At 36.3% G+C, this 16,612-nt stretch overlaps 1 protein-coding gene across 5 annotated transcripts in view; it reads right to left on the bottom strand.

The window, feature by feature from the left end:
* LOC150109341 (BLOC-2 complex member HPS3) overlaps positions 1 to 16,612 on the bottom strand; it is a 386,547-nt gene that overhangs the window by 42,881 nt on the left and 327,054 nt on the right. For all 5 annotated transcript variants that reach the window (XM_090407481.1, XM_090407512.1, XM_090407505.1 and 2 more), the window contains one exon: positions 16,467 to 16,600. In XM_090407481.1, coding sequence (XP_090263607.1) covers positions 16,467 to 16,600 — 134 coding nt within the window. The remainder of the gene's footprint in view (positions 1 to 16,466; positions 16,601 to 16,612) is intronic.

The raw sequence follows: 16,612 nt of genomic DNA, 5'->3' as shown, positions 1-16,612 counted from the left end.
ATGCAGCAGAGCTGCTATAAAATTTTATGCCTCTTATTTGAGCATTTCTGATCAAATACTATCTATTTCAGCTATCTTTCCATATTTAAAGTTTCTGATGGCTTTTTTTTCTACTTTAAGTATTGATATTCACTACTGAATGCATTCTTCTTGTATATTTTTCTACTGCTGTTTTGGTTTCATAGCCCATCTGATATTCATGATGCTCAGAAAGGGAGCAGAAAGAAAGCCAATAAAATAATCAGACAACAGAAAAGAAAAGTTTTACATGAACAGATTGAAGAAATCCAGACATAATTTACACTAAATAAGCAAAAGAAATTCTTCTATGAAATCAGAAACAAACAAACAAAAAAAAAATCTGCTTATGAAAACAACAATAATTAACAACAGTAATGGAAAAACATTAGCCACTAGAGATGAAAAAGCAAATGGAGAGAGCACTTTAACAAATTCCTAAACTATGGCAAATCTGCTAACACTTGAACAGAAAACATATCATACCACTCACCCAGAAACAAAGTATCAGGTATTGATGGAATAGTAATAACTAAAGTCATCAAATATCATGATAGTGAATTAATGACAGAAATACATAAACTGATAAATTTAATATGGGAAAATGAAGAGGTACCTCTTAGAATGGAAAGAATCATCAATCATACCAACATATAAAAAAAAGGAAACAGAAATGAATGCAAAATTACATGCTCCTTATTGTAGGCTCCAAAAATTTATATAATATTACACTAAAAAAGAATCTTACTATAAGCGCAAGAAATTGTAGGTGAATATCAAGCAACAGAAGAAATAGGTCAAAAATTGTCAGATTTTAACACAAATATTAAAGAAAAAAAATGGGAATGTAATCAGGATGTCCGTATTTTATTTGTAGATTTTAGAAAAGCATATTTGGAATACCTGAAATGTGGAAAAGTAGCTGGAGTAGATGATAATAAATTAGAAATGCTCAAATATGGAAGTATAAAAGTTTTACAGTGGCTGCACTGCATATTTCAGAAGGCCTGATCAGAGAGTCAAATTCTGGATGATTGGAGTAGAGCTCTCGTAGTACCATCTATAAAAAGGGAAATAAAGTTGTATGTGAAAATTACAGAGTAATTCCCTACTAAGTGTTCCTGATAAGATTTATGCAAGTATACTTAAGAATATATTGTTGGAGGTAGAGGAAATAAGAGATCTAGGAGTGATAGTGGATAAGGATCTAAAATTTAGGCGACACATCGCCAAAATTGTGAAGACAACACAAAGGCTTCTGGGAATGATGCGGAGGACACTGACGTGTAGAAGTAGGGAGATTCTTGTTCTGTTGTATAAGGCTTTGATTAGGCCACACATGGACTATTGTGCCCAGATTTGGTCACTGGGTTTTCAGAAGGATGAAGAGATGTTGGAAAGGGTTCAAAGACGACTGACTAAGGTAGTTTCTGACCTCTGGAATGTCGAGTATGAGGAAAGATTGAGAAGATGTAATTTGCAGGGTCTGGTGGACAGGAGGAAGAGGGGAGAGATATGATAGACCTACAAGTTGGTAAGGGTTGTTATAGGATCAATGGTGGAGAAGTTCTACAGAAAATAGTGGGAGGTCAGGGGAGAACCAGAGGTCATCCCTGGAAACTGCATAAAGAGGGTGTGAGTAGGGGAGTGAGAGGCAGGTTTTTTTCGTGCAGAGTTGTGAATGATTGAAATGCCTTGCCTGAGAGTGTGGTGTCTGCAAGGAGTTTGAGTGTGTTTAAGACACGGTATGATGAAATGTGTGTGTGATAAAAGGACCTCCCAGATGAGTCTTTGACTCCATGAGGTCTTGGGGTGGTAATAATAATAATAATAATAATAATAATAATAATAATAATAATATGATAGCATTTATAGAGTAGGCCCTTGAGGTGTATTAAATTAATTTGGAATACCTCAAATGTGGAAAAGCAGCTGGAGTAGATGATAATAAACTAGAAATGCTCAAATATGGAAGTATAAAAGTTTTACAGTGGCTGCACTGCATATTTCAGAAGGCCTGATCAGAGAGTCAAATTCTGGATGATTGGAGTAGAGCTCATAGTACCATCTATAAAAAGGGAAATAAAGTTGTGAAAATTACAGAGTATTTCCTATTGAGTGTTCCTGATAAGATTTATGCAAGTATACTTAAGAATTGGGTAAGAAAAATTGTGGAAGGGAAGAATGGTGAAGAACGAGCCAGATTCAGACGAAATGTAGGTTGTCAGGATTAGATTTAAGACAAATAGTTCAGAAATCATGGGAATCTGTATTTAAGTTTCATAATCTGGAACAAGAGGAAAGCTATTCAAAACATTAATATGGTGTAAATAGGACATTATATCAAGCAATACTTAGTCTTTATTTGAGTTGTAAGTTAGCAGTTAGACTTGAAGGAAGTACAGAAAATGGTTTCGATGATAAATCAGGTGTGAGACAAAGATGTACATTATCCCCTCTGTTGTTATTCATCATCTACATAATCTGTGCACAGCAATCCATACAAGGCCTGATCAAGGCCTTATACAATGCAACCAGAACTTCTTTTTTTCTACATGTTAAGGTCCTCTGCATCATTGCCATAATCTGGTGTGATGACTTCACAACTTAAGCAATGTGACCTCTGAACTTCAGATTCTTCTCCACTGCCACTCCAGGGTCTCCTGTCTCCTCAACTTCCTCCAAAATATTCCCACCAAACATATACTTTGCATCTCATTGTTGCCTTTTTCAGAACGCTACACTTTGCAACACTGAACTGGCAGTTCCATCCTGTTGCCCACTTATACAATCTATTCAAATCCTCCTGTAAGGCCACAACATCTGCTTGATTCTTCATCACTCTCCTTAGTTTTGCATCATCTGCAAACAGTAGAAGACAATCATTAGACCCACTGTTTTATATGAAGCAGAAACTTGGAGAATAACTGACCAAGATGAAAATGCTTTGCAAATATATCAAAATAAAATCCTTAGAAGTCTTTGGACCAGTAAGAGATAACACAACAGGATGAAGAAGAAGAAGAGACAATCATGAATTATATGAACTCTATAATTCTACTGCTAATTGATGAAATTACAGAAATGGGTGAGGAGAGAATGTGGTTAAACAAATGTTCAGGATGAGGTTTGATGGAAAGTGACCTAGAGGAAGACCATAGCAATGTTGAGAGGATAACATCCAAAAAGACAGCTGAGATAAAAATCATGGACTGGACTGGACTGGACTGGAAGAGCTCAAAATGGAAAAGAGTGGAAGAAGTTGGTACTTGCCACAAACCTTAGGTGGCTCAGTAAACTGGAGAAAAGGAAGAAGACTGTGTTGTCACTCTAATGTCATTCATGAATCTTTCAAATAATTATTCCAGCCATCAAGAATATCTTTGCCTTCACACACCAAGCTTCTGTTATCAATTATAATGATTCTAGTATAATGATAATACAACTAATCTGTCATGTGCTATGGAATAAATTACTTTTCAGTTTGGAAACATACAGTTATTTGTTATGGAAAGGAAAAATATATATAACACCTAGATGGAACTGCTGTGGGTTCCCTCACCCTTGCCAATTTGTACCTGGAATTTCTAGAAAATCAGACACAACACAACTACACACAAATCAACAGCCTGGCTATATTGTTATTATTATTATTATGTGACACCTCCAGGGAGTCCAAAGACTCATCGAGGGAGGGCACCTACTGCAACTCTCTGTCTCCACCACTCAATCTACAATATACAACGAACTGCAACTACGCAAATGTCATCTACTGCCCACCACTAGTATTTTCACAGACAATCACAAACATCCATGCCTACGGCAGGATTCGAACCCGCAGCCTTTTGGTGGAGAGTGGATATGCTACCACTCGGCCAACCAGGCCGGCTATGTAGATGATGTGTTTGCTATTTGGCCTCATGGCCCAAATACATTAGATACCTTTTTAGTACACTTAAACAGCCAACATCCAAAAATATACTTCACTATAGAAAAAGAAACTAACAACTGTGTTCCCTTCCTAGACAATAGTTACACAGTTACCAAATGTTACCTATGAACAATAAAGGATAATGATTCATTATCCTTTATTGTTCATAGGGTATCTGCACACACACAGTAGAGTACTTATACAAGCAGTCACCATTACTCATCCCAACAGTATAACATCCTCAAAACACTTATACATAGAGCCACAGAAATTTATTCAAATGGTACAGCCTTGGCTACTGAACTTTGCCATCAACACTTTTTAGCCAATGGCTACAGCCCCTATACAATGGATAAAATACTGCATGCCCCCCCCACCTCTCCTACTACAATCCACACATAAGATTACAACAAAAACTGTTCCCATCTTTTAGCTAAAGTTCTCTGCATATAATCTCCATACCACTTTCAAACCAACTAGCAACATTTATTCATTCTCCTAAGGATCAGCTTCATCCTCTTACACATCTTAGAGTGGAGTGTATAAAGTTCCTTGTATCTGAAACTTAGCCTATTTTGGACAAACTGGTATATCAGTTAATATCCCCAAGCTCATCAAATATAGCTATTAATTTGCTAAAGATCTGGGAGACTGTCATTCTAAGGCCACATTTACTCTGACTTTTCTGAATTAACTTTATTTTTATCCAGCCGCTAGAGGGCACCTTGCTGGGACATTAATTCCTTTTCGGTTACAATTTGAAATGTTTCTCTACCGAAGTAATTAAGCATTGTGTGTATGACACATTTGTAATTATGGCTCAGAGAATGCTGGTTGGAAATCCAGCAAAATACCAGAAAGTTCAATAAACGAATTAGTTATGTTTCTCTGGAGTTGTTCATACTGTGAAGAACTTTTTTAGGAATAATAATCAACACTTAAACTAATCCATATGTGAACTGATTTTTCATCGCTTGGTGAAACACCAGGTGATGAAAAACATCTACCACCTAGAGCTCTAGTTGGCATTTCCTCACAACTAGGGAAGATATTCATTTAAGGCAGCAATACTTGCCATGCTAGAGCCCTGTTTGTGGAAACAAGACATACCATGGGAAAGTGAGGATGACTTGACTGGGAGAGGCTTTATGTTGTGAGATCACCAGCTCTACTTGGTTCTCTGTTGTTCAATTTGTACATCAGTGATAATAGGAAATGATTTAAAGGGAAATATTCCATTGTTTGCAGATGATGCAAAACTAGAAAGGGAGATAGTAAATGAAGATGATGTAGAGATCCTACAGGATGACTTAAATAGACACTGGTGGTATGGAGAAAAGGTAAATGGCTGCCAGTTGAATATGGCCAAGTGTAAGGTGATGCACTTTGGGAAGAAGAGATCACAGGGCGTGTACTATACTGATGTAACTGAACCACAGGAAACTGATGAAGCCAGAGACTTGGGGATGATTGTGGACAGCAAATTGAAGTTTAGAGAGTATATTGTAAAAGGATAATAATAATAACAGAACATCAGATTACATGGTTGTTGAAGAACACACTGACAAGAACAGATAGGAGGATAATATTCCACTTTATGAGGCTTTAATAGGCCACACCTTGACTACTGTACACAGATCTGGTCACCTGGATTCTGTGGGGGATGAAGAGGTGGTGGAAAAGCTCCAGAGGGAAGTGACAAAAATTGTGACAAGTCTGTGGAATACTCTCTATGAGAATAGATTGAAGATCTGCAGGCTTCAAAAACTAGCTCATAAGCAAAAAAGAGGAGACATGGTTGAAACATATAAATTATTAAATAGGTTTTACTGGATTGACAATGAAAACTTTTTTCAGTATTTGGCAGGGAGAGAATGAGAAGTCATTCATTGAAATTATGTAAGAATGTGATTAGCAAGGGTGTTAGGACTAGATTTTTTGTTCAACAAGACTTTATATTTCTTGCATGTTTTATTTCCATGTGAATTGATGCACATTTTTACTCACTATCAACACCTTGTTTTAACATAGACTATGTTCTGAACAGAAATCCAGAAGGAACTTACCACAAACCTGCTATTAGCTTTATTCTTTCTTCAGCAATTATCCCAAAACATTTTATTATTATTATTATTATTATCATCATTCAGGCCTCCATGGAGTCAAAAGACTCATCATGGAAGGTCCTTCCTAAGAACATAAATTCTGTCAAAATTCATCGAGGGGAGGTCCCCCTTAAGAAACACAAAGTCTATCATACCACTCCTTAAACTCATTGACCGTTCTCGCTCTCACCACTCCATCAGGCAATGCATTCCACGGTTCAACCACCCTCCATGCAAATAAACCACTCCTCACCCTCTTGCTCACAGTTTCTTTCATAACTTCCAGGGATGGCATCTTGTCATCACTCCTTCCTGCTGTTCAACCAAGCGAAAGAACTCCCCAGTGTCAACCCTGTAACCACCTCTCAACAGTTTAAAAGTCTCAATCATATCACCTCTCTTTCTTCTATCCACCAAACTCTGTAGTCCACATTCCCTCAGCCGATCCTCATTAACTATCCTTGTACAGTCCTGAAACCATCTTTGTATCCTTTCCACAGTTAATTTATCCCCTTCAAATCCTGGGGACCAAATCTGAGAACAATAGTCTAATTGTGGTCTGATCAGAGACTTATACAACGGAATGATAACCCTTTTATCTCTGCAGGTCAATGTCCTTCTCATAATTGCAGCAATCCTCTGTGTTACCTTCACCACCTTTGCAATGTGTCCCCTAAATTTCAGGTTTCTATCAATCATCAACCTCAGATCTCTTGTCTCCCCTACTTCCTCCAGTATAACTCTTCCAATAGAGAATGCAGCATCCCATTGATGTTTCCCAAACCTCAAGACCTTACATTTTGCTGATTTAAACTGACACCCCCCATTCATTTGCCCATCTATCTAGCTTATTCAAATCCTCTTGCAGGGCTACCACATCTGCACTATTACTAATAATCCTTCCCAGCTTCGCATCATCCACAAACAACTGAATATCCCCCTTGCAACCCACTGGCAATGTCATTGATATAAAGCTTAAACAATATAGGTCCTAGTACTGAGCCCTGTGGGACCCCACTTGTAACCCTCTGCCTCCTTGAAACTGCTCCACCATACACAACTCTCTGATACCTATCAGACAGCCAATCCTGAATTCAGTTGACCAATCTGACATCCAGACCCATGTGCTGCAACTTAAATATCAGCTTATCATGTGACACCCTGTCAAATGCCTTCGCTAAATCCAAGAAAATGGCAGTATATGCCTTTCCATCATCTACTGCTCTTGTAACTTTATTATAAAAGGCTAGCATATTGCTAAAACAAGAGTGCCCTTTCACAAATCCATGTTAACTCTCACAGATACCATTACCCTCATCTGTCCAATGTTGTATACGGTCCCTCACTACTTTCTCCAAGATCTTAACAACTACTGATGACACACAGACTGGCCTATAATTAGACACTTCCAGTCTGTTACCAACCTTATGCAATGGCACTATCTTACCTTCCTTCCATTTACTGGGCAGCTTTCCCGCAGCAAGACTTTCACTGAAAAGCCAGGTTAAAGGCACTGTAAGTTCGTTAGCGCATTCTCTCAAAACTCGTGGTGAAATACCGCCCAGTCCCAAAGCTTTACTGACATCCAGAGTACTCTCGTTTTTAGTGCCTTGAATTCATTTCCTACTCAGATGTTTCAATAAGGATTAACTTCCCCTTTTTATTCATGCCAGCTATTAATCAAAAATCTTCTTCTATTTGTTATCCCCTTTTATGAGACCAATTAAATCTCTCTCTCTTTTTCATCATCATCATCAAATTCCTGCCATGTACCCTCAAGGGGGTGTATACGATATGATAGTACTACATGAAAAAAATTACATCATTACTAACTTCCTATCTACAATTTTCCTCCAAATCAGTCTGTTACTTGTCAAGACTCCAACATTATCAGATCTTATATTTCTATCGTCTAAGGCACTTTGTACCATATCAATCGACCTATATCTTGGTCTTCCTCTGGGTCATTTTGCTGCCAACCTGGCAGAGAACACTTGTTTTGCTAATCTTTCTTCGCCCATTCTGTTTAAGTGACCATACCACCTGAGATTAGCTCTGCTAACGCATTCCTGGATGTTGACAATGTCAAGTTCTTTCCTAATATCCTTGTTTTTAATATGATATTGCCATTGATGCCATCTGTTCATGCCTATAATCTTTCTCAGGACTCTCATATCTGCGGTCTCTAGTCTTTGGTCAAGTGTTTTACTTCTGACCCAGCTCTCAGATCCATAAGTTAAAACTGGTTTGAACACTGTCTTGTATACAGCTAATTTAGTGTTCCGACTAATTTCTCTCTTATTCCATATGAATTTATTCAATTGACTTCCAACTATACCAGCTTTATTGATTCTGTTGTCTATTTCCATATTTAATTTACTATCTTCACTAAAAATCGTGCCTAATTAGCTGAAATGTTTCACTTGTTCCACAGGTTCTCCATTCACAACACAGTTGACATTTTCAATGATTCTGCCTATTTTCATTGTCTTTGTCTTTTTATTGCTGACCTTCATACCATATCTATTACAACAGCTATTCAATTTAGTCAGAGAATCTTGGAGACTTATAGTGGATTTATTTAGAAGTATAACATCATCCGCATAAAGCAAAGAGCTGACATTAATATCACCAATTTTGATATCATGTTTAATACCACTTTCCTTCATAATGTGATCCATACAGATAATGAATAACAGTGAGGATAATGTACATCCTTGTCTCACCAGATTTAACATTAAACCATCTTCCTGTACTTCCTTCAATTCTAACTCTGCCTTACAATTCAAATAAAGACTAAGTATTGCTTGATATAATGCCCCATTCACACCACTGTAGCGTATTGAATAGCTTCTCTCTTGGCACCTTGTCATATGCCTTTTCCAAATCAACAAAACTTAACTACAGATCTTTGTTATGTTCCCATGATTTCTCAACTATTTGTCATAAAGTGAAGATCTGATCCTGACAGCCTCTATTTGGCCTCAATCCAGCTTGTTCTTCACCAAGCTTTCCTTCCACAATTCTTCTCAACCGTTTCTCAAGTATACTTGCATAGATCTTGCCAGGAACACTTAGTTGGGAAATCCCTCTGTAATTCTCACATTCAGTTTTATTTCCCTTTTTATATATGGGTACTATGAGAGCTCTACTCCAATCATCAGGAATTCGTCCCTCTGTCCAGGCTTTCTGAACTATGCAGTGCAGCCACTGTAACACTCTTATACCACCATTCTTCAGCATTTCTGGTCGAATATCATCTACTCCTGCTGCCTTTCCACATTTCAAGCCTTTGATGGCTTTTTCTACTTCAAGTATGGATATGTATTCCTGACTGCATGCCTAGTCAGTGTTTTTTACCACTGTGCTATCATCACTGCTTGTTTCATTTAGCAGCTTTTCAAAGTAATTACTCCATACTTCAAGGATATCTTTTTCTCCCGTTTTTATGTCACCTTTATCATCTCTAACTCCTTTTACACCACTCTTTCCTCCATTCCTAAGCTTCTTCAACAACCTCCAGAATATTTTGCCACCTTCTTGATATTTATTTTCTATATTCTTGCCAAAGTCCACCCATGACTTTTGTTTAGCTAGTTTTACACAGTGTTTAGCATTCTTGCTTTTGTCTCTGTATTCTCTAAGAGCACAAGCTGACTTATTTGACAGAACTTTTGATATGCTTTCTTCTTTTCCTTCACTGCCTCTTTAACTTCCTGTGTCCACCAGGGAGTTCTGATTTTTTCATTCTTGCAGACAACCTCACCACATGCCTCTCTGGCAGAATCAATCAACGTTTTCTTCAGAGTTTGCCACTGAATCTCCAAGGTTTGATTCCTGTTCTCAAACTCTTTCATTTTTTCTTCAATAATATTTGTGTATTTTAGTCTACAGTTCACCTCAACTTTTATTCGCTTTAAAACTTTCTTACATGTTATTCTTTTCAATATGAAATTCAATTTTATCCTGCTCAAGACTAAATAGTGATCACTTCCAATTTCAAATCCTCTGTACACTCTAGTGTCCTGCACCAGGGAGAAAACATCACTATCAACAATAACATAGTCAATGAGACTGTTCTTATTCCTAGCCTCTTCTCTCCATGTGAATTTGTGCACATTTTTATGTTGGAACATGGTGTTAGTAATAACCAGTCCATGTCCTGAGCAGAAATCCAACAGATATTTGCCATTATTATTAGCTTTCCTCTTTTCTCCAAATTTTCCCAAAATATTTTTGTATGTCTCACAATCATTTCCTACTCTGCTATTTAGATCCCCAACAAGGACCAATTTTTCATTGTGTCAGTTGCTTTTTCTAAAGCCTCAAAACATTCCTCCATTCTACCTTAGTAGAACCTTCTGTGGGACAATAGGCACAAATAAGTCTCATTGTCCAGTTCCCCATTCTCATATTTGCCCACATTACTCTACTTGAGACTGACTGCCATTCAAGAAGATTAGCCTCGTATTTTGTGTTGAATACTATGGCTACTCCTTCTTTTCCTTGATTGTCATTGCCTGAATATAACATTTTGTATTTATTGCTCAGAAAGGTCTTACCAGTTTATGTTTCAGTCACCCCTATTATGTCGATCTGGTACTTATCTAATTCCTCAGCTAGCTCCATTTCTTTGCCGTTCAGGCTTCTTATGTTATGTCTCTCTTTTTCTCCATTTCCAATTTTGAAATTTAACCACCATCATTCTATTTGAAACTGCTAACAGCTGAGGACATTTGTCTTCATGTTTCGTTTTGAACTTCCTTTCTTTCCCTGATATGCACTATCTGAATATAATGTCTTATTCTAATCACTTACAAAAGTATCTCACCTGTTTTTGTTGACATTGTAATACAAGGTGGCATTTCTGAAATTCTATGAATTATTTACATGAAAACACAAGGCAAATGTAATATTTATTTGTTTATAAATAAGGCCAAATATTTCAGTCTGAAAATTACAGACCATCTTCGATGGCAAAAACAGTTGATACAAGTCGTAGAATGCAAACAATGGATTTATTTCAAAACAGAATGAGTTGCATAATGTTATATATCCAGTAACGTTAGGTTATAACTGAGGAAAAGATTAATCATAACTGTAAAAAAAAAAAACATATATATATATATATATATATATATATATATATATACATTAGTTACATTGAATCGGTGATTAGATATGTTCATCTTTTCTTTTTTTTTTTTTTTTTTGACTGACTGAAACCGATAAAATAGATAACAAGTTAATTTAATGGAGCACACAACATGTTTTGTCAAAACAACTTCTTCAGGTGTGGTAACACTAAAAAGAAACATAAAAACACTGTGCCATTATAATAACAGACTTGTAAACTGAAGTTAAATTTGAATTGTCATTATAGTCCATTCTGTTGTCGTGCAAATGCGAGTATATGAGTTCACGAGTATGCCAGTATCTAATGGCAGAACTATGCGAGTCAGGTAGACTATAACTGAGGTTGCTGTTGATGTGAGACGGGTCTAGGATAATTTCTTTGGATTCCACTAAGCGCCGTTCCACTTCATCGTGACAAATATAAACGTTTGATGTTGCGTTCCAATCTACTCTGTGTTGGTGGCCTTCATCGTTTGTGTTCACTGAAAATAAGACGTGACTTGAGAGTCCACTTGCTCTGATTCTATTGTATGAAATATCTCTCTGATATTCCTCTAGCCACAGAAGGATTGAATTCTCATTCTGGCCATAGTATGGCCTCCCACAATCACATATTATTTTATATACACCGGGGAACTGAAGATGGTTATGAGCTTGTTTTGGGTGGCTTAGAACTGACCTTAGTTTTGGAAGAGTTGAAAAACACATTCTCATATTAAATTTTTTTCAAAATTCTTCCTAGTTTCCGGGAGAGCGAGATGATGTACGGTAAAGAAATATAACCCTTGGGGTTGTTAGGGATCTCTGTGTTGTTTTGACAGTGCTGGTATAGTGGCCTCTTAATGTTTTTGGAATAGTATCCATTATTTAAGAAGGTTCTTTCTGGATATTTTAGTTCATTTTTTAGTTCTTCTTCATCAGACAATACTGAGCAAGCACGGTGAGCCAACGTGGAAATGATACCAAACTTTTATGCAGGATAGTGATGTGAGAATGCATCTAGGTATCTATCCGTGTATGTTGATTTCTTGAAGATTGAGATCCTTAAAGAATCAGACATCTTAGTAAGCTTCATGTCTAGAACTGAAAGGGAACCATTTTCTTCCATCTCGACGGTAAATTTCATGTCTTGGTGGAAGTTGTTTAAATGATTTAGGAAGATGTGAAGATTCTCTACACCATGCTCTCAAATAAGGAATATATCGTCCACATAGTGGCGCCATGTTCTAGGTTTTAATGTTGCTTTAGAGATGGCTTTTTCCTCAAAATCCTCGAAGAAAATGTTGGCCAATATTGGAGATAGGGGCTAGCTACCCATAGCTAGTCCTTTGTTCTGTTTATAAATTTTCTCTTCAAACTTAAAATACCCCAAACTAATACAGTATGAAAGGAGAGCAAAAATCCTTTTAGAGATCTTGTTTTTTAAAATGCTGAGAACATCTTGCATTGGAACATTTGTAAAAAGTGCCACAACATCAAAGCTCACCATAATATTGGAATTCTTCAGCTTTATATCTTTGATTTTAGAAGCGAAGTCCATTGAATTTGAGATTTGAGTTTCGTAGATCTGGAAAAGGCATATGATAAGGTGCCAAGAGAGAAGCTATTCACAATACGCTACAGTTATATGGTGTTAATGGGGCATTATATCAAGCAATATTTAGTCTTTATCTGAGTTGTAAATCAGCAGTTAGAATTGAAGGAAGTACAGGAAGATGGTTTAATGTTAAATTTGGTGTGAGACAAGGATGTACATTATCCCCTCTGTTATTCATTATCTATATGGATCACATTATGAAGGAAAGTGGTATTAAACATGATATCAAAATTGGGGATGTTAATGTCAGCTCTTTGCTTTATGCAAACGATGTTATACTTATCAATAAATCTGCTACGAGTCTGCAAGATTCCTTGACTAAAGTGAATAACTGTTGTAATAGATATGGTATGAAGGTCAGCAATAAAAAGACAAAGACAATGAAAATAGGCAGGATCGTTGAAAACGTCAACTGCATTGTGAACGGAGAACTTGTGGAACAAGTAAAAGATTTCACCTACTTAGGCACGATTTTTAGTGAAGATAGTAAATTAAATATGGAAATAGACAACAGAATCAATAAAGCTGGTATAGTTGGAAGTCAATTGAATAAATTCATATGGAATAAGAGAGAAATTAGTCGGAACACTAAATTAGCTGTATACAAGACAGTGTTTATTACTATTACTATTATTACGGGCAACTCCAGGGAGTCATTGGACTCATCGAGGGAGGCCCCAAATCATATTCATCACAGGGAGCGCATTCCAAACTTCAAACAAGTTTTAACTTATGGAACTGAGAGCTGGGTCAGAAGTAAAACACTTGACCAAAGACTAGAGACCACAGACATGAGAATCCTGTGAAAGATTAGAGGCATAAACAGATGGCATCAATGGCAATATCATATTAAAAATGAGGATATTAGAAAAGAACTTGACATTATCAGCATCTAGGAATGTGTTAGCAGAGCTAATCTCAGGTGATATGGTCATTTAAACAGAATGGGCGATAAAGATTGGCAAAACAGGTGTTCTCTGCAAGGCTGGCAGGAAAACGACCCAGAGGAAGACCAAGATATAGGTGGATTGATACGGTACAAAGTGCCTTAGAGGACAGAAATATAAGATCTGATAACATTGGAGTCTTGACAAGTAACAGACTGATCTGGAGGAAAATTGTAGATAGGAAGTTAGTTATGATGTAAATTTGTAGTGTAGTACTATCATATCCTGTACACCCCTTGAGGATACATGGCTGAAATTTGATGATGATGAGTCCATTGAATTTTTAATGTAAGAGAAAGATTTTCCTACTAGACCTTTTAAGGAGGATGCTAGATATTTTGATAATTTATATGTCGGCGAATCAATACTATCAACTATTGGCCTGAGCGGACAATTTGCTTTATGCACTTTTGGAAGGCCGTGTAATCTTGGAATAAGTGGATGTATGGACTGAAGAGAAAGACATGTGTTTCTTGTCGTCTTAAGGAGATTGTTTGTTCGATTATCTCTCTCTCTCTCTCTCGTTGGGTCTCGGTCAAGTTCAGAGTAGGTATCTGATTCTAGTAACATCAGGATTTTTTCACGATAAGCTGTTTTATTTAGTACAACTATTGCATTGCCCTTGTCTGCTTGGAGGATAATAATATCTCTATTCCTTTTAAGTTTTTTGACTAGTCTTTCACCAGGAGAAATGTTGTCGACTGGTGGTTTGCATTATTAATCGCAAATATCAACTCCATACGAAGTAAATTTGTGTCTGCCACAGGAAGCAGTGAGCTTGCTTTTTCTATCTTAGTAAGAAACAATTCTCTAGGGATGGATTTTGGCAAAGGAACAAAATTAAGACCTTCTAAGGGTGTAAGATGATTTGTTTATTACTAATTTTTTAAGGTCTTCATTTCGCTTATTAGGTGCGAATCGTTCTTGTGTTAATCTGAGTGAATTAAATTTCCTGATTAGGTTAGATTTATTGATTTCTTGAGTTCTTGAAGCCCATCTCTTTTATGGTGTTCCACAACACGGGGTCTAAAGATACTGCTAAACTATTTTCGAAAGTGAGTTTTTTTCTAAATAGATAGGCTAAGTTCCATTTCGTGTCACTGATGAAAGATCAGTGACACATTCTGATAAAACATCTAATTAATTTACTAAAAAGTGAAATTAGATCTTTTATCTAAAGAGGCCATACTATGGCCAGAATGAGAAGTCAATCCTCCTACAGCTAGAGGAACATCAGAGAGACATTTCATACAATAGAATCAGAGCAAGCAGACTCTCAAGTCACATCTTATTTTCAGTGAATGATGAAGGCCACTAACAGGGAGTAGATTGGAACACAACGTCAAACGTTTATATTTATCACGATGAAGTGGAACGGTGCATAGTGGAATCCAAAGAAATTGTCCTAGAGACCCTTCTCATATCAACAGCAACACCTCAGTTATAGTCTACCTGACTCGCACAGTTTTGCCATTAGATACTGGCATACTTGTGAACTCATATGCTTGCATTTGCATGACAACAGAACTACAGAACGGACTATAATGACAATTCAAATTTAACTTCAGTTTACAAGTCTGTTATTATAATAGCACAGTGTTTTTATGTTTTTTTTATTTGCTTTTAGTGTTACCACATCTGAAGAAGTCGTTTTGATGAAACATGTTGTGTGCTCCATTAAATTAACTTATCTATTTTATCGGTTTCAGCCAGTGAGGAAAAAAAGACTAATATATATATATATATGAAAAAGCTTTAATGACTGAAAATGAATTCTGAAAAAAAAAAAAAAAAAAAATATATATATATATATATATATATATTGTGTGTGTGTAATTTATAATGTCATACTCTACAGATCACCCAATAAATACAGCATCTTGTTAGTTTCTTAAGACCTTATGATTTCATAAAATACCATTCTTGGTTTTAATAGCAAGTATAAAATAAAATAAAATAAATAATAAAATAAAAACATGGAATGATGAGTTATTCTAAACAGACTCTCCCATATTTTTGATAATGATAGACAGTCATTCTGATTCAAATTCATGTAGTGAAGCAAGGCCACAGTACTCTCCTTAAATAAACATTCAAATTTGCATCGACAACGATATAGTAGACATGTTTCAGACCAAAGTATTGTGGTCTGTGTCTATTCCATGTTGGGCAAATCCAGATTTATCAGATTTCCTATGGTAAATATATGATTGATGTTCTTGTATTCTCTTTTCCTTTGAGCATCCAGTTTGTCCAATGTAGGATAGATAGCAGTCACAAGAAACTTATCCTTGGAACTTGTCCCGGGTGAGACATCAGAGAGCATTTATCTTTTGAAGAGAGGAAATATGTTGAGAGTTTATTGATAGGAATAAAAGTAGCCATTAAATCATATTTCTTCAGAATTCTGGAAATCGGTTCTGAAATGCCTGAAATGTATGGGATTGGAACTTGATGTACCATTTGCTTGTTGTTTTAGGCTAGGTTAACACTGCTGAGAAACTTAATTTCCAGTACACTTAATGAAGGCGACAAATATCAGATTAATGTGGTGGATCAGATAGCACTAATAATCATTAATCTTAATCATATAGTATCATACTGTCCTATCATACTGACTTTCCTCCTTCTCTTGAGGGTACACATCAGGAAATTATGATGATGATTTCAGCTTCAACATGTTTTTTAGCTATAGATATAATGCCTAATTTTTAATATAAAAATATACATACCTGCAATCGTAATAAGTCTTCATTGCAGTTCCAACAGGGGCAAAAGCCTTGGATTTGGATATCTTTTACATTCTTTCCCAAAAAGTCAGGAGCAAGATTTTCAATCGATACACAAGTTCTGGTCACTGCACGACCTAAATTCAATA

This window comes from Typopeltis vanoorti, chromosome 2, assembly GCF_054136105.1.
Source record: "Typopeltis vanoorti isolate ZY-2024b chromosome 2, IOZ_Tvanoo_1.0, whole genome shotgun sequence".
NCBI lineage: Eukaryota > Metazoa > Arthropoda > Arachnida > Uropygi > Thelyphonidae > Typopeltis > Typopeltis vanoorti.
This window is presented reverse-complemented; position numbering and strand designations above follow the sequence as displayed.